The following is a 27,422-nucleotide window of genomic DNA, read 5'->3' as shown; positions in this document are numbered from 1 at the left end:
ATTATGGTGTACAGCTTATGAAAACCCCAAATTCAAAATCTCAGAAAATTAACATATGACATGAAATCAATATAAAAAAGGATTTTAAATACAGAAATGTAAATGAAAAGGGGCTGACATTACGGTACATGATTAGTACAAATGCCTAATCATGCATATGTACTCAGTACTTTGTTTGGGCCCCTTTTGCATGAATTACTGCATTAATGCGGCGTGGCATGGATGCTATCAGCCTGTGGCCCTGCTGAGGGGTTATGGAAGACCAGGATGCTACGATAGCGGCCTTCATTGTTTGGTCCCACACATTTGAATGGCCTTTTCCTACGGTCATCCCTTTTGCTTGTGCACCTTTTCCTTTCACACTTTTCCCTTCCATTTAACTTTCCATTAATGTGCCTCGACACGGCACTTTGAGAACATCCACCTTCCTTTGCAATTACCTTTTGAAGCTTTATCTCCAAACATATGCCTACGCTCTCCGTCTCTGCTGATTGGGAATGATTGAGATTTCTCTTGCACATCTACCAGAAGACTTACAGCTTTCTTTCACTGTCTATGAATGGGTAAAAAACAAGTAGTCACCCAGACATTTGGGGGCGGTAGAGCGCAACAAAAGCTTCTCCGGACGGAAGAAAAAGCGTCTCCGACAGTGACGTGTGCAGCGTGTTTGGGAGAAGGCTGCAGGAAGATGGCGGGGTCCAAGGTGAAGCAGGACATGCCTCCTCCGGGAGGCTATGCTTCGTTTGATTATAAGAGAAATCTGCCGAAAAGAGGACTCTCTGGTACTTATATTACATACACAGTTACTCACACACTAGTTCTGGAACAGGCACAGGCCATACGACGTGTGTGACTAATCACTGAACTGTTGCTAATGCTAACGGCTTAGCGTCAGTTCGACATAGAAGCTACTCTACTAACGTTAAAATGTGAATGTTAAAGTTGTTAGGGGCTCGTCAGTTGCTGCATGTTATAAGGAAGGACAACACCTGTATAATATGAAAGTCTGTAAAAAAATTGAAGAGGCTACACATCGTTTAAGTGCTAATTGTTATTGACTGATGCTAGCTACATGCTAACTGACGTGAGTGCAGGCTCGGTTAAATGTTATTTTTTCTCAATGCGACATTAGCGTTCTATTTAATGTCATGCAGTTTCTTCCACAGCTTTAGTATAGCATGTAACATCCACCTATCTTAGATATACAAGCAACCTGTTATTCTTTATTCAGTCCAGAACAACTTGCACTTTTGCTTTGCATTGTATTAGTTACTTTTAACAATCCTCAGAGCTGTTAGTCTACATTTGTGAATGCGTGTGCATGTAATAAGTGTACACATGTTGTCATATACATATTTATAAATGCACATAGTAGTCATATGTTACCCCTGTCTAGCTTGGTTGTCCTTGTGTGTAGGCGTATGTCTATTTTAGCGAAATCGGTATCGCCTCCGATACTGCCGAAAACGCTAGTATCGCGATGTACTGGAGTTTAGCACCGATCCGATACTAAAGAAAATAGACCTTAAATTGGCTTATATATGTTCTCTTTCCGTAATTACTGACTGGCATTCATTGTGTGACAGTTTAACCTGAGCCAGACCGACAACAAAGATAGAAATCCTATCACAGACAGGGATAGTATACAGTTGTTAAAACGTAATAAAATATATGACACGTTGGAATCGCATCAGTACTCGGTATCGGCCGATACGCACGTTCGAGAATCGGTATTGGGAAACTGTGCTGCCTTCTGCATGGAAGTATATACATGGCTAAATATGTGACTAAATAGCACAATTAACATTATTAACAGATAGTTTAAGTATTACATTTGAGCCAGTGAAATAATAATCAAAGCTGCTAGAGATGAGGAAAGTTATAGCTTCTATAGTTTTGGCCCTTATGCTACATGTGTCTTATATTTGTATAAACCTGAAGAAAGTAATTGTTTTTTAAACTGGAGCATTATGCTGAATACAGTGGAGAGTTCAAAGTGACAACCTATGACCTAGGGGTTGAATGTCAATAACTTGAACCAAATAATACAATAATTAATATTTGGAGTAAAGTATATTCTACAGTTCTGTTTGGTTTATACATTGTGAATGGCAATTTTATTATGGGTCTTTGAAAAATCCCGGGAACGTTTTGAAATGTTGTCAATGAAAATGTGTGAGAACCCTGTTGAAGACACAGTTGTGCAGCCATTAATAAGCTTAACCTCCCTGTGTCTTTAAGTCAAATTTGACCCCTTTCCAAAAAGTTTCTATATCAGAAATTTGGGTTTCTTTCAAACGTGTAAGTAACGTGGATGGTTCCCAACAACGCCCCTCACAAGTTAAATTAATAATCAGTTCACTACTCCTTATTGAATTTGTGTTTTTTGTCAATTTTATAGCATTTGGAGAAAAAAACAATTGGTAAATGAACTTTAAAAAAGAAAGATATCTAATAAAGTGACAAATAAAAAAAAACAAAAAATTGGGGGGAAAACTCACAAAAATTTCAAAAGGCTCAGAAAAAGACGACCATAACCTTTTTTTATAAAAACAATTCCAGCTTTTGTGGTTGGGATTCAACTTATAATCATAGAATTGATCTGTGGTAAAATAAAATGTTGCCTTAAACTGTCCCTAATCACTTCTTTAATCAACAGGATATAGCATGTTTGGCATTGGCATCGGCATCATGGTGTTTGGCTACTGGAGGCTTTTCAGCTGGAACAGAGAGAGGAGGTAGGGTCATTCTTGCAATTCTACTTTTAAAGTCAAATTCTGTTTCATATTTCACATCAGGCTGGGACTACTGGTGATGTGTTTGTGCATTGCAGGCGCTTGCAGATTGAGGAGATGGAAGCGAGGATAGCTCTGATGCCCCTGCTGCAGGCGGAGCACGACCGAAGGTGACACACACACACACACCCACACACAACCTCATAAACATGTTTAGCTTTTAAATCTGGTAGTAACTCTCTGATGCTAGCCTGAGTGTAACCGGATACATTTCCCATTTGGCCAGGTCTTTACGGATGCTGAGGGAAAATCTAGAAGAGGAGGCGATTCTGATGAAGGACGTTCCTGGTTGGAAGGTAAAAAGAAGCTTTGATTTCTCTTTGTTGCTTTTAACATCTTCCTAGCACTGCCATACTGTGACTGTCTCGATGTCTATAGCTTGCATTGTGGAAAAAAGCTGTCTCCTTAACAATATTACTGTAGTTGTGTGTGTACTGTTGGCGTAACGAAGTATTAGCTAAGGTAGTTGCATGCAATATGGGGCACGCACTGAAACCTTTTTTGCTTTAAAAAAAACAACAACACTGATTCTAATCCAGCTCATTAAATGACAAATGGATCATAACAATAGTAAGCTTTATCGGTATAGCACATTCCTGCAATTAACTGATTCGGCGGTTTAAAAACAAGACAGACACCAAAAGGAATGCATGAAAGTCTGTAAAGTGATACCTCTTTGGTAACAATTTGTTTTAAAATAGTAATTTTTGTGAGTGATAATTATCATCAGTGTCTTTGTATTAAACGGTGTCCCGTTTACACCTGTGCAGGTCGGGGAGAAGGTCTTCCACACAGACCGCTGGGTCCCCCCTCTGTCCGAGGAGCTGTTTAACCTGCGGCCCCGCGAGCAGCTTCTGCACAAGCGTTTCGGGTTCTTGTGGTACGTGTGAGCACCACCGAAGACGTACGGCGTCCTGAGCTTCACCTCCTTCCACAGCCAGCACCACGTGAACCTGAGCCTTCGCTCAACTCAGCTTGTAAATGTTCTATATTAAAGTATCTTTTTTTTTCTGTACCTCATCCTGGTTTCAGTTTGGATTGAATTTCACAGCATAAGTTACTATTACTTATCATTTTACACTTCTATCCCTGCTTGATATATGAAGCAAATATTGTTCTTACATTTAGATTTATGGTCACTAGTTACTTTTCAGGCACACCTTCTCATCTTAAACCTATGGTGTGTTATCTACCTAAAAGTATGATTATAAAGTACATAAAATGAGCACCACAATAATCTGCATTAAGATGTGAATACAAATGCATCAGGAATAACGACGCAATAATTATTTGTATTACTAAAAATATTTTTTAGATGTATTTTTAAGGAAATTTTAAAACTAAAATACTTTCACGTGTTAGCGATATGGCCCAAAATCCTTATTGCGATATACATTGCGGCCTTTATTATTACACAGAACCATTTCAGAACAGGTTCCATAGACCCCAAGGAAAGCCAAACTGCTAAATGTTTTAAATAAAATGTGAGAATATTTGTCGAATGTAATACATGTTGCAGATAAGTAAAATTCAAGTGCACTAGTTGCAGACTTTAAGAAAAAGGTTAACGTATTGTTCCCTTCCTTTAGTCCAAACCATTCTAAAAGGCAGTACACTTGGTTTAAGTCCATTCACGTGAAACCAAAGTGTATGTTCTGTGGGGAAGTATGAAGTCTTTAAACACTAAGGTTCCAATTGTCAGTTATATAGTGAAATATCAGGCTGATGTAGAGGCTTAAATCTGAACCAAGTCCAAATGGATGTGTAACCGGTCTTTATGATCAGCTCCTTCATTTAGCTTTCAGCCATGCTTACTCAAGATGAAGATGCAGCTCGTGGCTCTAAATTTTGCAGGTAGACTGCGTCAATGGGACTTATTGTAGTGCTAAATATAACGCTAACAATAGCTCAGTTATATACACAAGCGTGCCAGCATAAATGATACCACAGACCTGCAAGCAAAGAAGCTACATGGAATAAAGCAGGTCACCTAGTGGCAGGTCAAACAATCTGCTGTGAAGAAAAATAAAAATAAATGGCCTGTTGCTTCCTCCTTACATCCAACATCTCAAGTGCTTTGACAGCAACTTTGACTTAAATGTAATCCAAGTAGAATATAAAATAACTGTACAAAAAGTAGTTTGATTGCCCACTTTATTTTTGAAATTGCAATACAAAATAAAGTGATATGAATAGTCATTAAAATGACCATAATACATTTTAAATGTAGGCCAGTTACTTGGGATTTCTTTCCATTCAGATAGAAGTCACGGTTTAAAGTCTTCAGGCACTAGGGCGCAATGGCCCTGCCATCTTGCCTTGTCTCCCCCCTCCAGGAACTTTGAATAGCAGAGATTACATGGAAATGTGGCAGACAAGCTAACATTTTGATATTCACAAATTCCTTGAACTTTTAGTTGGCGGGATCCTGGCAGGTTCCTCCACCGTAACCACTGCTTACAGCTTCTGCAAGTTAGACCTGAAACACACACACGCGTTTGTATTAGCCAGGCAAATTTTCACTGCACCAGTAACAAATTATTTAAGGACAATAATTTACCTGATAATAGATGTGCATCAATCACTGTCATTTAAAGCCGGATACTTTACTCAGCTGTGGAGATCCACGGAAGCCTCAGCCAGCCCATTCAATCTAAAGAAAAAGATAGTCTTGTCAACATTTACCACAAGTCAGATCACGATAAAATGCATGCAATCCTATAGAGTCTGAAACTCATTTAATGTAAGGGGACAAAGAAAACTGAATACAGTCAAGACACCTTAGACGTCAATTAGGACTGTTGTGGGACATTACTGGAGCAAATTTGAGGACTAGTGCAGTGAACAGTGGACTGAGCACAATACTACCCATGACCTAGGCAAATGCTTTTTGGTGGACTCGGGAGGTGGAGCACCACAATCCAGAGGAGCGTCATAGAAACAATTCTCAATGAACTTTCAATCGGGGAAGAGGCCATGGCATGTGGTAGGCGACATCTGAAGCAGAGGACTAAAACTGCTAACTTGAAGGTATTCATGAAACAATGAGAACTGAGTTTGAAGGATGTGAGCAAAGCAAAAGGAGATTTTTACCTCACGTGCATTGGCCTACTTTCTCCACATATGACCTAGGCAAGAGAGCAGCTTTCATCTCTGATGAGCACTTGTTCGAAGGCGCAACTCCAAGGACTCGTAGGTTTTTGTAGTAGCTGACCTCTTGAACGTAATAAAGCATTAACATGACCAGACACCAGCTGATTTCTCAGCGTTACCATAGGCCATCACATTTGGCAAATAAATGGTTTTAGACATGTACAGGAAGTACTAGGCCAAAAACCATCCAATTTTGAAATCTAGGAGACCGACGCTTGTGGCCTGTTGATTTTATAAAATAAAATTAAACGCATCCCTCCGACGTTAGGAAATATCTGCCAATTTATAACCGCCCTCCAAGATATCCATGTATATTTCCGAGCAGTTTACTATTCCCGCAGCATCACAGCTACAGCTCTCAACTATATTCCCCATGCGGTAGTTTAAAGGCAAAAGAATCAAGATTATTTTCCACAGTCTGTTTAATAGGCTCCATGAAGCCAACTGACAAAGAAAAAAAAAAAAAGTTGATCATACAAAGAACATAAAGTACAAAACTGTTCCCGGTTAAGATATTACTTTGGGGAAACTTAGTTACATTTTTCGATCACTTAAACAAGATTAGTCCATTTTACAGCACATTTAAAATGCAGAGCACAGAAGATACCTTGGACAGACTGTAGCATGCTGCAATTCGCAACTTCATGAACAGCCAGCCACGTCGGATGTGTTGTTCACCTGTCTGAAAGGAATTCACTATTTTGGGAAATTGAACACACAGGAGCCTCAGCTATACTACGTTTTTCTTTTTTAATAAAAGGAATTTAGCATAAAATCCCCCAAATGTCTGTCTTTAGGTAGATGGATTTCTTTCCTCACTCAAGTTTATAACCTGGCAAGAGGTAGGTCAGCCACAGAGATTGAGAGGGGAAATAAAAATAAAGATCCCATCGGATATTTCAATATAAAATAAAAAAAAACTAAATGGAATTAAATTAGGAAACACTTTAGTGCTGGACAAAGAGTCTACAGCGATGGCAGTTTCAACAAAAAGCCATGTAATGAGCCGTTCAGTCCCCAAAAATGGGACAGTACCAATTAGGTTACAGAGATGCCTTTCAGCAAACGACCTTTGAGGAATTAAGATGCCCAATCAAGCAGGGTATGAGTCTTGAACTGTAATTTGTAACATGGTTTGTTATGGAATGACCAAAACTCATGGCTACATTTTTTAAGATGCTTGAGCTACTACAACAGAACTACAAAACTAAGGTCAGCAATAACACGTGGACATTTTTCTTGAGGAGCGCATCTTTGAAATACAGCCAGCCAAGTGATGATCTTGAATCAGGGAGATGTTTACTCTTGTGCAGCTGAGGATAAGAAGTGGGCACACAGGTAAAGACACGGAAAGTTCGAACACTGGAGTTTCACAACATCCCCTCAACCCACCAGACAGTCCATAAACCATCCCTCAGTTTTTGCTTAAGGGGCTCCATCGGCTGAGAATTTCTGAACAAGTAACATTTGCTAAGCGTTTCAAAAAGGTTTGCCAGCCTCTTTATCAGAGCGGGGACTGTGGGAAGGGGCTAGCAAAATTTGGCATCCGCATTGAGAGGCATCAAGTTGGGCTCAGGTACAAAACTGAGGGACATCCATTATACAAGTCTTCATATGTTGGGGCTGTGAAGTGGTTTGAATTAAGTTTGATAATGACAGATTGTGTATTAAAACCAGCCTATCACACAAAATGTGTTAATATGTATAAGTAAGTGTTTGAAATACTGGTTTTCAAGTAAAGTAATTGAATAGGTCTAAATGCAGGTTAATGTGATGTAAATTTGAAATGGACAGCCCCAACATAAGTACATACACAGCAAAAATTCATCTCATAAATGCTTACTGTAGCTGTCGTAGTGATCGCGGTAGGATCCAGAGCGGTCACCATATCCACCCTGACCCCTGGAATAAAACAAAGAGCCAATGTTATTGCATTACATCAACTTCTGCACAATAAACTGTTAGTCTCATCTGTGGTTTAATGCATGTTCTTACCTGTTGTCTCTGTAGCTTGAGTATCCGCCTCCACTACTCCTGTACTGGCTGCCGCCGCCACCACCTCCAAACCTGCCCTCATTATTGAAGCTTCGGTCACTGTAACTCCTGTCACCATAACCCCGGTCTCCATTGTATCCGCCACCTCCTAATGAAACACAAGGGTATTATTGACCAACAGGGCGAGCAGCATGGCGCAGATGTTAAACACATCATAATGCAGTCGCAGACAGCTAGTGTCCACCTCTGGAGTAACCTCGTCCACCTCGACCACGCCCGCCGAATCCACCCCGTCCTCCTCTTGGGCCTGAGCTGAACCCTCCTCTGGATCGGCCACCCTTCCCTGCTTCATCCACACGAATGGACCGGCCGTCTAGGGTCTGCAACACAAGGCAATCATTGTCAATTTCAAAATTTGGTGGCTTGAAAACCCCCTCCCCAATACAGCCAGACGAGAATAAATATGTATGTGCAAATACATAACTAGATGTTTGGACAACTGTTTTGTTAGGAGTACAATTTCAGAATAAATGTAAACATCCATGGTTGGTTTACCTTGCCGTTCATGCCTTCCAGTGCATCTTTAGCATCTTCACAATTGTCGTATTTCACAAAGCCAAAACCGCGAGATTTCCCCGACTCTTTGTCTCTGATGACATCAACTAATGGGATGGGGAAAAGACAGCAAATTGATTAAAAAGGTCATTTTTAAGAACGCTTTATATAAACAAATCAAGTTATATCAAGTATAAGGATTTACCTTTTTCGATGTTTCCATATTTGCCGAAGGCCGCGGCCAGAGACTCTTCATTGGTCTCAAAGCTCAGTCCTCCGATGAACAATTTCCCCTCGTCCGACATCTTCAATGCAGTTTTGCTAACGTTAGAGAACAAAAGCGCGAGATCAATATTTACATTGACAACCTGGTCCTTTATTAATAGGTCGATAAAGGCCGTCCGCTCGTGCAGAACTAAAGTAGGTCACCGACCATCAGTTATATTTTGCAAACGAATTTTTTAGCCCTCGGTAAACAATGTATTCGACTTTTTTTTTTTTTAATGCACTTTTACTTTAATAAAAAAAAAAAAAAAAGAAGAAAAAACGGCTATTGTTCCACGCAAAATGCAGCTTACGTTAGGCCTCGGGCCCATTACAGTGGTCCCGTTAGCGGATTAGGTGGCTGCTATGGATAGCTACAGTTTTTCCTTTCGGCGCCATTTTGTAGCACCGAGCTTATGCGCCTCACTGTGTTTCGTTGTCCGAAATTGCGACTAACGTTAGCTTCCCATGCGGCTAGATGCCATATTGTCTAGGTTACATAAGAGTAGCAGAGTATTACATATTTCCACTGGTTTCGAGGCATTTTGATAACGGTGCAATGAGCTAGCTTATGCCCGCATTTTATTAAACGTAGTATTAAACAACCAAAGCCAGGCAACTAGCGAACATGTCAATCATGTAACTGTATGCGAACATATTCAGAATTCACACGGAAGCCACCGTTAAAACAAATAAAAACGTAATTATCAAATATTAAGTACCTTTATCTGGCAGAGGTCCAGGAGCTGATAACGGGGCTGCAGATCGAATGCGGGAGAGAAGGAGGAGCGCTCCGGTTTTAAGCCCTCTGCGCGATGACGTCGCCTTCTGCTGCTTCATTGGTGGCCACCAAGTAACATGGCGGCTCCATACACCATGGACTATATATATTCCTTAACGCCACCTACTGTAACGGATATATTATATTCATCGGGATGACTTTAGAGTTGTATGTAGGCAGATGTTATATTTTGTGATGTATTGCATATATTTGTGCACATCTGAACCATCTGCTTCAGTCTTGGATTTGTCCAAGTGGAATAATCTTTGCAATCCGTACTTGGTGCACCTTGATGTCAACATGATTGATAATTGATAATTTTTATTTATCATGTCATGATAAATAAAAATTATGAAAAAAAATAAACTCTGTGGGTGACTTCAGTCAAGCAATACATAAACAAAGTAGGCTACATAAAGAATTGTTGAAAATCAGCTGATACGGATATCTCCATGAGCTGGTTTTAAGTTGCTCTCAATGTCTTTGAACAGAACATTTCCAGGTACTTATAAAGACGACATACAGATAAAATTAGGTCTCCTGATGTGCAGATCCCAGATCCTGAGTGCATGGAGGGGGGGGGTCAGTGGAGAGGGTGAGGTTTTGGCTTGGGTGCAGTTGGTTGTGTGATGTCTGAATGTAGACGGATGAGGGGTGTGAAGCTTATCAGATTCAGTTTATCAGCAAGTGGCGATGTCCTGCAGGGTGGTTGCAGAGGCTTTTAAGGGTAGCTTCTCTTTGTTATACAGATCTCCTTTCACAGCGTGTTTCTGGCCTGGTCGGACAGGATTTCCCACTTCTGTAGGCCTTCTACTCAGTGCATAAAGTTTGCAGTTACACAAACATTTTTACAAAATCTGAGATAAGATACATGTGTCAGTGAGTTCTAGGGTTGCCCCTTATAGTCAATTTGTTGACTAATCGGTCATTTTTGTCTGAGTCAACTTAGATATCTTTAGTTGATTTTGTCAAGGCACAGCTCTGGTAAATACACGGTTCAAAATGGAGCTTAAACAATCCAGTTAGTGTATTCAGAGCAGGCCTGTTCCTTTAGCATTTCCTTGTTGGTCCATCACCTCACGGTCAAATATCACATAAGCATTGTGGCACTTTCTGTAAATGGTTGCCTTCCTGTCATGCCTGTATGTAAGGAATTTAAAATAAAAGACGCCCACGAGAGCAGAAATATCAGGTGTTTCACGTCTGGAAATAAAAACTAGACAAAAAAATCTCCAGGTTGTTGTTTTCATTTATTCTTTTTTTCCTTTCCTTCCTTGTGTTTACACTTTAATATTGCATGAGTAAAACATTTTAGAGGAACATCCCCTGCACAGAACAAAACACACAGTTTACATCCAAGACATGTACATTTAAGGCATCGGAATACATAAACAAACATACAGTTAGAGGTCTTTGTACAAAACACCAAGATGAAGATGTATGTTGTACCTGTTGTGGCATATGCTACATAACAATAAGAGCCATTGTCACTTAAGGACAGACTCAGATAAAATAACATGCTCAGCACAGTGACAGCCACAGGAATAAGACTCCATGGACTTTTGGAGCTTACATTCTTCCAAAACTCATGGTTTAAAAATAGCAACAAAGCAGCTCACCCTGATGCTCTTTCACCTGTTGCACAAGTTCAGATGTCAGCTGTGGTTTCCGTGATGACTTCCGAGCTCTCATTGCTATCACAGTGAGTGGATCTTTTTCTGTCCTAGGGACTAGGGACGGTGCTGATATGGGTGAGACCTTTGGGAGCTCCTGCGTATCCGCCTGCGAAGACGCCTCTGATGCATCAAAAACTGCAGACGCTCCAGCTTACAGTGCAGTGTTTGAATTTCCTGTGTGGATGAGCAGATGGGGTGACTCTCCTCACCTAGAAGATAGGAGGAACAACAACTTCTTAGATATATTGTAATAAAATAACATAATAATATTTATCCCAGTATCCTTTGCACTATGCCCCACATTTAAATAATTGTATTGATCTATTCATTGCACTCATGCCTCCAAATTCTTTTCATTTAGAGTATGTATATATTGTGTATATATTAGTGTGTATATTTTTGTTTTGGTTGTTTTGTGTGTAAGCACAGTGTGAGTAACGATGCTCCAAAGAAAAATTCCTCGTATGTGTCCTCATACCTGGCAAATAAAGCTGATTCTGATTCTGATTCTGATGCTACACAACGATGAAGCTATTATTTGATATGTTCTGTCGTCAATAATTTACTTTATCATACACAAAATTTTCATGAATTTTTTGGGGGCGGTAGAAGATTAAAGAGAAAAGGGCTGTATATACTAAAGTCCCGGTGCAACAATTTAATGATGAAGCCAGGACTCACTTGTCCATAATATTCAAATATTTGAAATGGGAATCTAATCACTTCAAATAATGTAGAGCACACACTAGATTTGTCATGCAAGTAAGCTACAGATGGGAAATGCAGTTCATAATTGTAGGCCAAAAGGTGTGAGTTACAGGAAACCCCAGAACAACTGAGAATAAATCAAAAGAGAAAGCAAAGTTATGGAAACACATACTCATACTCCTACACACACAAATAAATAACAATGATGATGGGCAGAAGCACTCAATTATTATTAGTAGGTGTAAGATGAAAACATCTACTGACTGGAATGTTATTGTCATAACAATAGTCAAGTATGTCATTGATAGTGTTGCATTACCACTTTCTAGATTTGCAACTCGTACCTCCAAACCGGTAAATTTTCAAACAAAATGAAAATTGCAAAACTTATCCCTTTATATAAATCTGGTAATAGACACCACTTCATATATTACAGGCCTGAACCTTTGCTTTCCCAATTCTATAAGATATTGGAAATGCTCTTTATGGAAAAGTTAGATGATTCCTTTGAAAGCCACAATTTGCTGTCTGATAGTTAATTTGGTTTAAAACAAACGCTAATTTAATTAATACAAGAAATTACTGATTGTATGGACAAAAAAGTATGCAGTGGGAGTATTTATAGATCTAAAAAAGCTTTTGATACCATTGATCATGATATATTACTCAATAAATTGGAAAGTTCTGGTATCTGAGAGATTGGGCTGAATGGGGTGAGAAGCTTTCTAAGAGATAGGCAACAATTTGTAAGGATAGGAGAGCGTAAATCAACATGTTTGGATGTAACTTGTGGAGTCCCACAGGGGTCAGTATTAGGCCAGAAACTGAACTAAAATTGAGTACGTAAATGATACTGTATACACAGAATATCAAAAATATTGAAATTTGTTTTATTTGTGGATGGCACTAATGCTAAAACAGTATTTTAAAATTAAAAAACTTTGAAAAAATTAGAAAAACAAAAGACTATACGGGTTGGAAATGGCAAAACAAAGACTCACATACAAGTTGTGACTGATAATGTACATATATAAAGACTTTTTGGAGGTATGGGCTAACGCCTACAAAAGCACCCTACAATTAATTTGCACACTACAAAAAAGAGCCATGAGGATAGTAAACAATGTTAAATATCAAGAATACATTAAACTGTCATAATACACATATATACATAATGTGTATATAAAGCTATTTTATATATCTACAGTATATAGTTGCTCTCGGGACTGTGCACCAGGTCCCCCTCCCTCTCTCTTTTTTCTGCACTACCTATACTTTATATATTATATAGTTTTATATTTCATATTGACACTGTAAAGGGGTTGCTTCCATCTCATTGCACAGGTACTGCACTTGTGTACAATGACAATAAAGACATTCTATTCTATATCATAAATATGTTTTAAGATGTCCAATTGTTGTAGGACATAGCCCAAGTAAAAACATCTTCCTACTCCTATGTGATATTTATTTAATTGTTTATGAGAATTTGTATATTAAGAATTTGTTAGACTGTATGTGTACTGTTCATTAAATTGTTCTGTTTTTTAATTCTTACATGTTTCGAATGAAAGAGTTGCACGCGCAAAGTACTGAGACTTATGAGTTTAGGCATTGTAACAGTCTTTACTCCTCACCCAGGGGTGTGTGTGTCTTTTATTACAGCACCAAGTGTCATTTAAGCCAACCTCTATTGTTATTTTTTTGTACATATACATCTCTTTTTTCCCTGTCCTTGTTCTTTAAATACATGTTTCCATAAGGAACGTGTAACCAATGCAATCTTCAGTAACTCCTCCAGTGTTCGAGTGTGTAATATTATTTGTTCACCTGGAGTTTTGCTAAGGTGCTCGGCCTTCTGGGTCGCCAGTGTTTTGCTTTTTGCTTCGCTGTGCTCCTCGGCTGGGAGCGGCGGGCTGGCTGGAGGGCTGGCATCAGGACGAGGAGGATGAGGAGGATGAGGAGGGGCGGGTTGAGCCCCCTGGTGGTGGTAGGCAGCCCTGATGAGATCGTTGAGGATCTGGAGAATGATGGCGATGCCGCGTGAAGGATGGCTGACGTCGTTCGGACTGCAAGGGGCCAGAGTGCCTGTTGGGATGAGAAGAGCGAGTGGGAAATGAGAGAGGGAGAGAAGGATGAAAGTGGATGAAGAAAAACACATTCAACATTAGAGCTGCTGCAATAACATAGCAGATCTATTTTAAAAGCTTTCAATCAGTCATTTTTTAAGCAAAAATCCCATCGGTTCACAGCTTCCTGCTGCACAAATATTAATGATGTAATGATTTCGTGCTTTTCTTTATCATAAACTGAATACATGTGGGTGATGGACTGGTGGTTGAATAGAACTTATTCTAAAAAACACACCTCCTTGGCTATGCCAAATTATAATGGACATTATTCTTTTTTCTTACATCTTATAAGCTTAATGATCTATTAGCTAATCAAAAAAAAAAAAAGATTGGCAGATGAATCAATAAGCCCAAAAAAACATATGAACTGCTAACACTTAAAGAACAAGCAATCTGTGCGGTTTATTCTCTTTTAATATCCAAGGACAATCCTGCACTTTGCAGTACAGCAAGTCAGTTTTTCTACTAGACTTGCTGTACTAATGACAATACAGTATGGCACATCATTGTACAGTGTATATTCAATAGTTTATATTTTACAATCAAGATTATGGTCTGTTATTTTTTATCTTATTCTATTCAGTGAGATTTTTAATTATATATTTATATTTTTTGCCTACCTCATTTATCCGTTTTCAGGACTTCTGTGATTTGGCTGCTGGCATTTCTCTTTCTCTATCCTAATTAAACTCATCAAAAACTATTGAGTTCTCATTGTGTTGTTATGTCGTCTTCAGGCCTCTGCTGCTGCTCACACACTTACCAGAAAAAGTCCCTGAGAAGACGCCTGGAGAGTGGCTCACAAAACTTTCTATGACCGCTCCAGGCGGCTTACATGGCTCTGCGGTGGATGATGCATGAGCATTACTCTGTAAAATAAGAAGGAAAAGATCTTTTCATCATCCATTATGAGGGACAAAAATGAGTAATACTGTTAACTCTTAACTGGCTTGATATGCAGGTTATGTTACTAATACATGCCAATAATACATAGTGGTGAAACCATGACGATGCATTGTGATTTGGATTGACTTTTGCAGTATGTCTGGCTAACCTCTTTAAAGGTTGAGGCTGGCGCTGGGCTCTGGGGTCCTGGAATGGAGCGGGTGGGAGGAGGCGAACAGATTGGTGTGGCTCCTGGTAGCGGACAGCTGGGATGTGGACAACCAGAAGGCAAAGAAGGGGTTGAAAGAAGAGGAGAAAACGAGAGCGTAGAGCCCGGAGGACAGGACTGATGTGGAGGGGCGGTGGTGAGTGAGTGCGGAGGTCTGGGTCTCTGAGTGCCCATTTGGATTGAGGATGCAGAGTCAGAAGAGTCCTGGGCTACAGTGGAACTCTGAGAAGCAGGAAAGGTGGCGGACCCTGTGGTGTTGGTGGAGGAGTCAGGACGGCTCCCAGCTCTTAAGTCCCGGTGCTGCTGAAGCTCCGCCACGTTCTGTGCAGACAGTTGGAGCTGCACATACATCATGTGGGCGCCAATTCCCAGTTTAAGGGTCAGAGGCAAGCGCCCAGACAGGAAGTCACTGATCTGCAGGATAGTCAGAAAAGACACACTTCAATTTACAATCCATAAGCTTTTGCTTACACGCATGGTTACCGTGTGGTTCAGCGCGTGTGGTTTACAGCCACATAAACTCACATGTTTTAAGAAATTCATCATGGATGCATGTCTCCTGCTTCCTACCACGCCAGTAACCAAGAAAACTACTATATAGAGGATACAGTCATTTATTTATATATAACTTTGAACAGCTCTCTGCTTAACCTCCCTCTTCAAGTGAAGCATGCAGCTGTATGTAGGCCTGTGTGTGTGTGTGTGTGTGTGTGTGTGTGTGTGTGTGTGTGTGTGTGTGTGTGTGTGTGTTTGTCGTATGACTGTCAGTAACCAAATGACTTGTGCATTGCTTTTGTGAAGAACATGATGCAATAATGTTTGCATGTTTCCCTAAAATGTCAATACCAGAATTTGTGGGGCTTTCTTTTCCCATGACCGCTGAATCATATATAATTACACATACACATTGTTCAGGAAAACTGAATGATCAAGTGTTGCTTTGTGGGTTTAGAAAATGCTTATATACTGTGTACTATATTTACATTTAAAGCCCAGATTATGTGAAAAAAAATGCATTGTCACAAAGCTGAAAACATAAAAGCTGAGGTTTTGGCAGGACAGAAGTGAGATGGTGTGTTACGTTCTACTTCACAAAATGGGTCTAAGTGGAAAACCCACACCATTGCATAGTTTAAATTCTTCACAGACAAACGTCCCCCCCCCCCCCCCCCCCCCACACTCCCTCAACAAGTGTCCAAGTGAAAGACATCAAACCTACCTGGTCTTCTGTTAAACTTTCCAAGACGTCCATCATAGTTCTCTCAGCTCTGACAGTGGGGCACTGTGGCAGTAAAATAGATAGATAGATAGATAGATAGATAGCCTTTTTATTAGACTCATGGTCCATAAAATACAACAGCAACAACAGAAAACATACAGATACACAAGACAGACACCAACAAATAGAACATGACATCAACATGATGTGATTCAATGTGTGGATGGAAGTGAGTGGACATGTGTTTTCCCTTAATAAAAGGTGTACTGTGCTTACTACTCACCACCAAACCAGCTTCAATGGCAGGGACCAGGGTCAGTTTGCTTCCATCTGCTACACCCAGGTCCACCAGTTTGCCTGCAGTCAGCTGCCTGCCACATGCACATGACATAGCCTAATCAGTAAATTGACTAAATATTACCAACCAGTGGTGATGAAGAAATAGGATTCTCCATGAAGCGCGACTCACTTGTCTCTGTACAGGAGGGCGATTCGGTCCGTTTGCAGTCGGAGTTTGTGGGAGATGTGTGTCCTCAGTCCCTCCACTGTCTCTCCTCGGGGGACAGTGAGCTCCACGGGACTGCCGGTGGTCGAGGTGACGGACAAACGCATGGTGGACACCCCAGCCCCGCAGCGTGCGGACTCGCCCGGGGAGAAGCCACAGAAGCCCCGCTGTTGCTCCATACAGCGGACCTAGCCTATGGGCTAGCTAAGCGGTCCAAATGGAAACCAGATAGATAGCTCGACTGAATTAACCCGAGACGTTTTCTCTTTAGTCTTGCTCCTCATTCCTCAGTGGACAGCATGAAGCAACTTAACATAAAACAAATAACATTACAGAACCGTTTAACCACAACCGGGTGTAACACTTCCTCTCTCCGGCTTTAACAGACGCGGCACGACCAGCTACTACTCCACCGAGCGTAGAACACCCCAACACTGTCAGTGCAAGCTCCGCCCCTTCGGACACGCAGCCAATCAGCGGCAACCCCGAGACCAGTCTGCCTGCAATGACCAAACGAAAACGCCTGTTCCTCGCATGGCTCCACCCTGTTTTGTGCCATACTCACCATTCATAAATGATGCAATCTGCAGAGCACTACAACATGTTGTACTCTACAGAATGTCATCATAAATCATTATCATGTCGAGGTGTACGTCTCATTTTTTAACCAAAAGAGACAGACTGTTTGTAATGTTTTTAATATTTTAAAAGATTACTCATATTAGTCACTTGTCTTTACACTTTGCACTATCCTTCATCCTGGACTATACTATACACATGCCCATTGCACTATTCTTTGCACTTTCTGCCCTCAACCCATTCAGCCTCATTCAGCTTATTTTAACAGTTTTTGTATGTATTTATTGTTTATTTCACATTCATGTTTAATACATTTGTTTATGTTTGCACCATTCACCAAATTCCATGTAAGTGTCCTTATTGTGACAATAAACCCATTCTGATTTCTGATTAAAAGCTTCCCTGAGAAGTAACAATATTTCTCGTGGGCATTATAACATCAACCACCTCTTACCTGTATTTGTTTGGCCTACAAATACGGGGCCACTTATTTAAAATGTGAAACCTGAACTGGATTGATCATAAAAATAGAATGAACATCTGGATTTTTTTAGGTCTTAGGATGCTATATGAATATGTGCATTTGTGTAGCTTCAACTTATTATATAAACAGTACAAATAATTTCTGCACATTTTGGGACGTCTTAACAGTTCACAATAAAGAAGAGCTGGTAGTTTTATAGTGAATTCTAACTACACAAGGCGTGTAATGAAAAGTCAAGTCAAGCAAGTAGCCTACATAATAGTCAACTAGCTCATAAATCACAAATTAGATTTCAATTCTAACCGCTAGAATCAAAAAAATTCAATAAGTAGCTTTTTTGTTGTTGCTTTTTCAAGGACACTCGGGTGCTGAAGCCGTTCCCAGCATGCACTGGGCTATGGGCTAAAGGCAGGGAAACACCCCGGACCAGTTCATCACGTGCACATCACTGGATGCTGTGTGATCTCACTGTTCCGCCCGTGGCAGGAGACGCTGGACAGCATCCACCCTTTGTCCTCCGCGGTCTTTTTCATCCATTCGTGTCCCACCTCTGGTCTACAGCAGGGTCCCTGGGCTGCACCTGCCACATGACTCACACAGACAGGACCGCTTTGGAGTAAAAGGGACGTAGGAAGCAGGGACAGGACGGGATATTGCAGCTAATGTGTGTCTCCTCACAGTGGCTAAAAATAGCTACACCCACAACACCCCCGCTTTATCCAAGCCTGCGTCACTCCACCCCCATGCCCCATATCACCTACCGCCCTTCCTCCCCCAACCCCCACACTCGCTCCTCTCCTAAATGCAGATATGTTTGCTGCAGTAGGCCTAAGTGTGAAAAACACCAACTAGCCATTGTCTCCTCTACTCTGTTGTGCTTTGCATTGCTGTTTTCATCTCTATTTGTTTCTTTCTCAATTTTTTTTTAATCAATTAATGCTGTAGAAACATGAGAGCTATTGTAGATAGCCCACACAGTAAATTCACTGAAATTCAAAAGGAATCCCACACAGCTCTCTTCTTCGTCTTCTCTCCTTTTAAGTGCATGAACACAATGTCCCGGTGAGATTTTGATGGAGATCTTGTCCTCCCTCCCGGAGCCTGCTCCACTCTGATTCCGCCCCAGCGTTGCCATGGCAGCAACGTTTTGCCCAGACGAGTGACGAGGGAGAGGTTGCTGCTTCGCATTCTTCGGGCCTCGCTGAGAACAATTCCACAGGATGTCCTGCTCTCCAGAGCATGCAGAGACGCAGCTCTGACGTCAACCAGCCAGCAACACACACACACACACACACACACACACACACACACACACACACACACACACACACACACACACACACACACACACACACACACACACACACACACACACACACACACACACACACACACACACAAACACACTGCGTTTAACCTCTCCACATTCCTCTTTTCCATACACGGCCTCTCCTGGCATCATTTCCCAGATGGTATGTTACACCTTAGAGTTGCTGGAATTTCAAGAAAACTACAAATGTGTATGTGAGGAGTCAGTTCTGAATATTTCAACAAGAATCTCATTGATAGACTCAAATCCCATGGCTGTCTCAAAGAGAGAAAGATGGAGGACAGCACTAACGGCTCTTCACTGATCTTACAATGCACCACTTTATATCCTCATTTGGGAGGAAAAATCAAAATCAATTGCTGTATATGAATTGTCTTTAGCTCATCTATCGCTGTACTACACATACAAGGCATGGACCAATGCGAACCATATGTTAAGCCAGAAACCATGAACGGTACCAACATGTAACAGAACCCCTCAGAAGTCTGATTATTTACCCATTTGTGGATTAGTATAAGCAAATCTAATGAAATGATCAATCTTAACATTTAATTCAGTTCTTAAAAATATTAAAATTGTGGCGTTTTATCCCAAGTTGCACATTTTCATGATTATGTATCATCTTTAGGAAGCTTGCTTGTTGTAGAAACTGCCTGGGACTAATGACTAAACCCTTGTGTTGTCTTCCCGTTAACCATGAAACATTGTTATCACTTTTTCTGACATTTTTGTCACTTTTTCAATGGTGAGGGTGCTTTTTTTTAAATGTTTTTTCCAAAGTTGTTTGATATTTTTAATGTTGACATTTCCAGTGCTTATTTCCTAGGCGTGTTTAATTATTATTTTTGTGACAAAAAAACTGAAAATGGGTCAAATTTGACCCGAGGACAACAAGAGGGTTAAAGCAACATTATGTCATTTTTTTCAATACACCCAATTCATTCAATACCTCAGGGGTTTTGCTTGGTCTGGCATGACCAGTAGCACGCATGATGCTAAGCTTTTAAGTGCTGCAACACTGGATATATATACATATATATACATATACTACATATATTACAGGATCATTCAAATACATCTGAAAACCGTCTGCATGTATAAACTAAAGGAAAGAGGGCCGAGGACCGAACGCTAAATTCCTGTTTTTGGAAAAATGATCCATGGTCACAAAACTACACACAAATATATAAATAGACATGCAGTACTTTATGCTAAAAATTCTTTGATCAACGATGTTCTTTTAGTTGAATGAGTGTACATTTGAAAACGCAAAAAATCGCAAAACAACAGCTCGATTACACATTTGAGGAAGGACAGTATGCTAAAAAAACAAGAACCAAAATCTGAAAAACACCATGAAAAACTGAAACGTCTCTTTTTGAAGCACATTTTGTGTGAAAGTCATATCACGTCATTGAATTGCTTTGAAAAGTACTGCCATGTTTTTAGATCCTGAGATGACAGCGTGTGTTCAGTGGAGAAAACGGTTTTATACTGTATGTGTGTGAGTATTACACCTGTAATGCATATAATATGCATGTATTTCTATATCTCGGAGACTGAACCCAATACATTTTTTGTCTGCTAAAGTGGATAAACAAGTCCCAAGTCCTTGAAAACCATATGCTGTTTACATTTCAGCTGTTTTAAGAGGCTTTCTGCCCACAGAATTAGTGAAACCCTCTCAAGCGAATGGAAAAAGCGACCGAGGAGCTTTAAATGTCCCAAGAATGTGCTAATAAAAGACACGTAGCCTGAGAAGACACGAGAGGCCGTTCAACTTGACATGGCATGAGGACGCGTGGTCACGTTCCCGAATCAAAAGCATCTCCTCTGTCCTCTGAGAGACACCTCACTGCTCGAATAGTCTCCGTTATTCCAGTTAAACTCCAGTCAGTAAATGTGGAAAGGTCAAACAGCTGTTTTCAAGTTTTTTAGGCAAAGTCTTTGCTTGGAAATAGATTCTTCAGATGTCTGACCTACTACTTACAGCCTGACTACACTACCACTTTCTCTTCTGTTCTTCTTTATTTCTACAGCACACAAGAATCTCCACTTTAATGTAGGGGATGATTGCACGGAGCCTATTTGGATCAGCCTCAATTGTACTAAGTGTCAATCAAGGTGACATACAATGGATTGGTTTATTTTAGCAGGCATTATCATTAAGTGAAAAATAACATATTATGGTATGATTGGATAGCTCTAATTCTTGCCAATTAGGATTAACTTTAACACGTGATCAGCATCTCTTAATACTAGAGTCTGTGGACAAAGGAAGGGGACGAGAGAGAGAGGACATGCATAAGGAAAAAGAAATGCAAGAGAAAGAGTGCTAGCAGGAGGAAAAAGCAACAGATGGCGTGTGTCTGTCTATCTTCTTTTTGCATCACACATGTCCTATTCTTTTCACGCAATCAGCCACATGTGTGATGCAAGAAAACACAGGGGATGGAGAGAAAAAAGACACATGTAATGGGAATAACTTGACACCAAAACACAAAAGTGGCTTATCCTGGTCATTTTTAATGCCTTTTAATCTTGTTATTTGTCAAATAACTAAGGTCCAATAATCAAATACGGGCCTGAACCCCACCACCAATCCTACCTATCAATCAATCTGTTACGTTATGTTACATTACGTTGTCATTGTGTTACATTATGTCATCATTATTCCACAGATCAGGACAGTGTGATGTCATACACAGACAAACTAGAGTTGGATCCAGGGTTTGACTTTATAAAGGGGTTGAAAGATGATGTAATGTGGCAAATTGCAGCCGTTTTATGGCTATTTGACCCCTTTAAAAATGTCCATATCTGAAATATGGGTTGCTTTTTAATCCAATTACCACCTAAAATAGATTGGATTCCATTCAAAGCTCTTTGCAAACACAATTAATCCCTTTCATCACTCATCTACGTTCCTCTGATCTTAACTATTAGTCAAAATAATTCTGAATTTCTGCTTTTTTAACTCAAATATTAGGTATAGTATTAAAATAAATGAGGGTTATTAACCATGAATTCCAAAAGCAGTGTCAAACTAGTTAGGTGGTGTTAGTGAAAACTAAAAAAAAGTCTGAAAAAGGGACAAAAATGTCCAATTGTTGTCTGTTTTTGACCCGGGGGGGACAACACAAGGGTTAGGTAACATTTTACATTTTGTTGTTAAGCGTATTAGCGTAAAATTGAAAATCAACACTTTTGTTGACGCTTTTCATCGATGTTTTTTAACTTTTTCTTACATTTTTGTCCCTTTTTTCAACGCTTTTGACGCTTTTTTTCAATGTTTATCACTTTTTTGGATGTTTTCAACACTGCTTAACACTAACTTATTAACTTTAGTTTTAGTTATTTTTGGGAATTTATGGTCAACAAACCTCATTTATAGGAAATTATGCCTAATGTTTGAGTTAGAAAAGCAGAAATTAGGAATTATTTGGACTAAAATTAAAGGAATGGATGTTGATGGATAATCACAGACTGGAATATGTCAACTTTTACTCAAAACTATTTCAAAAACACTTCAATGTTTTTATCAAATGTTATAAAATTGAACAAGACGCCCCAAAATTAATGAAAGTAGAGATGTGTACTTGCCAAAGAGCGTTGTGTGGAATCAATCATGTTATTTTGGGGAATTAAAAAGAACATTGATATAGGACAACATGAGGACAACATGAGGACAACATGAGGGCAACATGAGGGCAACATGAGGACAACATGAGGACAACATGAGGTTAACATGAGGACAACATGAGGACAACATGAGGACAACATGAGGGCAACATGAGGACAACATGAGGACAACATGAGGACAACATGAGGGCAACATGAGGACAACATGAGGACAACATGAGGGCAACATGAAGACAACATGAAGACAACATGAGGACAACATGAGGGCAACATGAGGACAACATGAGGGCAAACATGAGGACAACATGAGGACAACATGAGGGCAACATGAGGACAACATGAGGACAACATGAGGGTTAATTACCTTGTATTAAATTAAAAAAAGAATAAATGTGTCATGGAGGTCAGGTTGATGGAACTCATCTGCACTAGCCTATACTGTTCTTATATTTTATTCCTATTATTATTATTATTATTATTATTATTATTATTATTATTAATTCATGTATATTGTATGTATGTACAGTATTTTGTATCCTAGTATTTCCTTTATATTTATATTCTGTGCTGTGTGACCAGTGTATGTTTGCTACTGGAACACCATAATTTTTCCATTTTTTGGATCAATAAATATCTATCTATCTACCTACCTACCTACCTACCTACCTACCTACCTACCTACCTACCTACCTACCTACCTACCTACCTACCTACCTACCTATCTATCTATCTATCTATCTATCTATCTATCTATCTATCTATCTATCCATCCATCCATCCATCCATCCATCCATCCATCTATCTATCTATCTATAATATCCCTCAACAGTGTGCAATTGAAGAGAGATATTAGATATTAATATATATTAATATATTAATATATTAATATAGAGATATTGATATTGCCGGACCAATGGAGTAAATACTCTAATTCGGATTGCTTCTATTAACTTCTATTATAATACATATTCTATATTTAGCTGTGAGCCTGGACTGGATCTGATTTTTAAAAAAAGAGAAGGAAAAGCTGCATGAAGAACTTCCATTTTAGGTAGGCCACATTTACCCAGAAATCAACAGTACAACGTCGCCCCCTGGCGGTGAAACCTGAGATAACGAAAACGTCCACAACACCGATGTGTCTCCATGCTTTTATCGCGCAACAGAGAAACAGTGGCAAATAATGAAATAAGATATTAAAATATGAATTAGAATGTCAGGATCGGTGAAAAATTAAAAAAATAAAAATAAAAAATCAGTTAGCCAAGCTGTCATTCGCTGCCATTCATGAGCCACTGCTGTGAATGAGGTTTCCTCCTCCATCTCACATCACCACCACCATCATCATCATCATCATCATCATCGGTCACGTGGTGCGTGGGGAGCGGGCGGTGGGTGTGTCTAATCGCGTGCGGTTTCATTCATAACTCCAGTCTTCATTTGAAGCCCAAATTAAAGCATGCGGACGGGGCAGGCTGCCTGTGGACCACCGCTTCAAACGGAGTCTACAGCCGGGTGAGTCCAAATCTTCTGTCCCGCTCACATCGGCACTCAGTTATTATTAGACGTCCACGCGCACGCACTCGCGGGTTAATGTGCTACTATTTCATAATGCAAGACGTGGGACAGGTGACAACCGCCGGCTGTAGATGATCGCAGTGATTTAAGTGAAACTGTGTTTGAGGCGCGGAGCCCCCGGCACCTGAGGGTCTCCTGTGTGACTAATCGTGAACCCCCACCACAACCCTACCCATCCCATACAACTCCCCCCCCGCAGGATGAGAGCAGACGACGCAGAGATTCGGGACAGTCCTGATCCGCGGCTTTTCGGAGGAGAGAGGAAGATGCTGCCGATGCTGGTGCTGATGCTGAGGCTGCTGCTGCTGAGCGGCGGCTCGCTGTAGCCTGCCCAGCGGAGAGAAGCTGCTCCACCACCGCCTGCATAGACCGTAAGACCCCGCACATGGAGACCCCCATCATCCAGTCACACGTCAGGGTGATATGCAGTGACCCCGCTCCCCTCCCCCCTCCTCCTCCTCCTCCTCCCTCCATACTGATGGTGCTGATAAGGGTGTAAACAAACACGCACATTCACATGTAATTATGTGTGTGTGTGTGTGTGTGTGTGTGTGTGTGTGTGTGTGTGTGTGTGTGTGTGTGTGTGTGTTTGTGCGTGTCTGTCTGTCTGTCGGAGCCGCCTCGTCCATCTGGAGCCCGTGGATAACACACACACACACACATACACACGCACACACGCGCGCGCACATGCACATGCACGCACACTCACTCAAATCACTCCCCCTCCCTAATAAATAATACTCACAAAACAATAAAAACATATAGGCCTGGCTTATTTAATTATAATATTTATAATAGCCTACTGTAACAATCCATTATGGGTATTGAAAATTGAAATTAATGGTTGCGTCGTTGCATCGCGATGCAGACTAGATAATTCTGCATGGACCATATTACAGCCCATATTATAGACCATATATTGATTTTTGCCTTCTGATATTATACTTGCTGCTTTTTTCGTTTTTGCCATTTGTCTGTTGTCATAGTCAGTCTTTTTTTTAAAAAGCAGATAGATTAAAAAGGGGAGTTCCTATAGGCGTAGATATGTGTGACTGCTTGATGAAAAACCATATATGGCAATGTAAAATAACGTTGAGGAGGTGATGCACAGGGATATGGAATTGATTTGAATGATTTAAATCGGTAATAAGTCTCGAAGATTCACACACCTTATGATCCATAAGGGGAGCCATTATTTAATTTAAGCATAATTATGATAAAAAAACCTTCCCTCTATTTCACCTTAGCATTAAATCTCATTCCACTCTTGTTGACAGCCAAACACATAAGCCTAAATTATGTACTTTTTGCAGTTATATGATGTTGGCAATGACTGATATATTCATACTTATGTTTTAATATCTACACCATCTACATGTGTTGTCTCCAAAATTCAGACTAATATAAAGTGTCCGGGACTCCTTGTAAACTTTGGCTTCACAGCAAAAGTTTGTCATGACTAACACACCATGGATCAACATAATCAATGTTTATATGTATCATACTACATATTTAATTGCGTGCATGATATGCATAAAGGAAGCTGCTATGGCTGAGTTTAGATTGGCGGTGTTAATTAAAAGTGAATTGCTGTAACAGGTCAGTTAATGTGAGATTAGTTAAATGGGCCTTGGTGAGTTTAGTGGATTTATTATGTTGTAACAAGAAAGAAAAGGAGAAATGTGACTGCCAGCGAGGACATTTTTAAGACAATACAATTCATTAAACCATTGAATAATTGGATATTATAACTGTCATAAGAAAAAGGCAGAATCTTGTAAAGTCTGCGGCAATCTGAAATCACTGTTTTCTTTTCTTTCATTCAAATTCAGCCAACACTTAACTTTAAAAACCCTATTTATCACATATCAATAAATATGTAATAGATAGTTTACAACAGCTGTAATCATGTGATATACGTCTTCATTACATGTTGATATTCTGTTTGAGACATGCTGAATGATAACAATGATGTGTGTGGTCCTCTGTTGTCGGTGTGCTCCGTGCTATTCAGAGCTTCGTCCTCGTCATGGTTACCTTGAGCTGTATGAGACATTACATAAAATACCACGGAGAGGGAGTGTGCGGCAGATGGCAGTGTTACTAGTATGTGTGAGGACGGCAGTCATGGACTGTTACACAAGCTGTGGTCTCTGTAAATAACTCGGTACTGTCAGGTCTTCTTCTTCTCTTACCACACGTCTCCGTCTGTCTCGTTTGACAGACAGTGGACTGGGAGACCGAGGTGAAAGTTGTTTTGATTGGTTATTGTCCATCTTCAGGAGATATCAGTACATCTTTGGACACAATGCACAGCACTCAATCCAGAGTTGGGTCTGTGTCACTTGGGTATGTTAAAGGGCCATTACACCAATGTGAAACAAGAGGATCCAGTTCCTTACATGAAGAGTGCGGTTCACTGTGTGTAAAAACAGTTGTGTAATGTTTCTGTTGCTATAGTGATGTCATCAGGGGTATCTTTGCTATGACGTTAGATTTGTAACAGAAAGGCGTCATTACAAAGTGGGTTTGTAGAGATTGAAAGACATAGGTGCTGACCATGTACCATAAAGTAAATGGATGTCCCCCATTGGTTTTCAGAATGGTGTTTTTGAAGACTTGAGTTTCAGTTTGGCCATCGCCATCTTGGGTTTTTTGAAACTTCTTTGAAACATCTTGTCCGATTGCTGGACAAGGGGTCGGAGCGGTATAATTAAGGGCATTCCGCGTTGAGTGATAGGCGGGATGCTGTCACTGTGGGCGGTTTGACCAAAAATATATTTAATACTGTTTATTGATCCCCAGTGGGGAAATTACAATGTGCTTAGTTAGTAATCCCTACACCCTATTCATGCACAATTGGAAAGATATCAGAGTGAGCAGGCTGCCAGCTGGACCAGTGCCCTGAGTGG

The 27,422-nt window shown here is 40.3% G+C and overlaps 4 protein-coding genes across 12 annotated transcripts in view; 2 read left to right on the top strand and 2 right to left on the bottom strand.

Annotated features, from left to right (window-relative positions):
• The first annotated feature begins 571 nt into the window (after positions 1-571).
• ndufa13 (NADH:ubiquinone oxidoreductase subunit A13) lies at positions 572-3,815 on the top strand. The gene is made up of 5 exons (XM_032532191.1): positions 572-782; positions 2,660-2,738; positions 2,834-2,905; positions 3,022-3,091; positions 3,566-3,815. Exons 1-5 carry the CDS (start codon positions 689-691, stop codon positions 3,683-3,685), a joined length of 435 nt encoding a protein of 144 aa, XP_032388082.1. The 5' UTR covers positions 572-688; the 3' UTR covers positions 3,686-3,815.
• Positions 3,816-4,930: 1,115 nt separating this feature from the next.
• cirbpa (cold inducible RNA binding protein a) lies at positions 4,931-9,644 on the bottom strand. 9 transcript variants are annotated; one of them, XR_004334444.1, is made up of 8 exons: positions 9,485-9,644; positions 8,704-8,819; positions 8,499-8,605; positions 8,188-8,323; positions 7,944-8,091; positions 7,792-7,850; positions 5,356-5,448; positions 4,931-5,274 (listed from the first exon to the last, which is right to left on the bottom strand). XR_004334444.1 is itself a non-coding variant. In XM_032532185.1 (7 exons), exons 2-7 carry the CDS (start codon positions 8,801-8,803, stop codon positions 6,623-6,625), a joined length of 558 nt encoding a protein of 185 aa, XP_032388076.1. In that variant the 5' UTR covers positions 8,804-8,819; positions 9,485-9,644; the 3' UTR covers positions 6,353-6,622. The 9 variants fall into 9 exon arrangements, 6 of the variants coding, with proteins under 6 accessions (XP_032388076.1, XP_032388079.1, XP_032388081.1 ...); XR_004334445.1 differs by having other exon boundaries at positions 8,200-8,323; XR_004334446.1 differs by having other exon boundaries at positions 8,209-8,323.
• A 1,163-nt stretch (positions 9,645-10,807) lies between these two features.
• Positions 10,808-17,315, bottom strand: LOC116699530 (midnolin). The gene is made up of 7 exons (XM_032532180.1): positions 16,862-17,315; positions 16,676-16,763; positions 16,393-16,455; positions 15,114-15,587; positions 14,823-14,928; positions 13,758-14,015; positions 10,808-11,428 (listed from the first exon to the last, which is right to left on the bottom strand). Exons 1-7 carry the CDS (start codon positions 17,074-17,076, stop codon positions 11,274-11,276), a joined length of 1,359 nt encoding a protein of 452 aa, XP_032388071.1. The 5' UTR covers positions 17,077-17,315; the 3' UTR covers positions 10,808-11,273.
• A 6,962-nt stretch (positions 17,316-24,277) lies between these two features.
• The window catches only part of cbarpa (CACN subunit beta associated regulatory protein a), a 13,821-nt gene continuing 10,676 nt past the window's right edge, over positions 24,278-27,422 (top strand). The window contains exons 1-2 of the mRNA XM_032532166.1: positions 24,278-24,447; positions 24,710-24,881. The gene's annotated coding sequence lies outside the window, so the exon portion shown is untranslated. The remainder of the gene's footprint in view (positions 24,448-24,709; positions 24,882-27,422) is intronic.

The sequence above is a fragment of the Etheostoma spectabile genome, chromosome 12, assembly GCF_008692095.1.
Source record: "Etheostoma spectabile isolate EspeVRDwgs_2016 chromosome 12, UIUC_Espe_1.0, whole genome shotgun sequence".
Lineage (NCBI taxonomy): Eukaryota > Metazoa > Chordata > Actinopteri > Perciformes > Percidae > Etheostoma > Etheostoma spectabile.
This window is presented reverse-complemented; position numbering and strand designations above follow the sequence as displayed.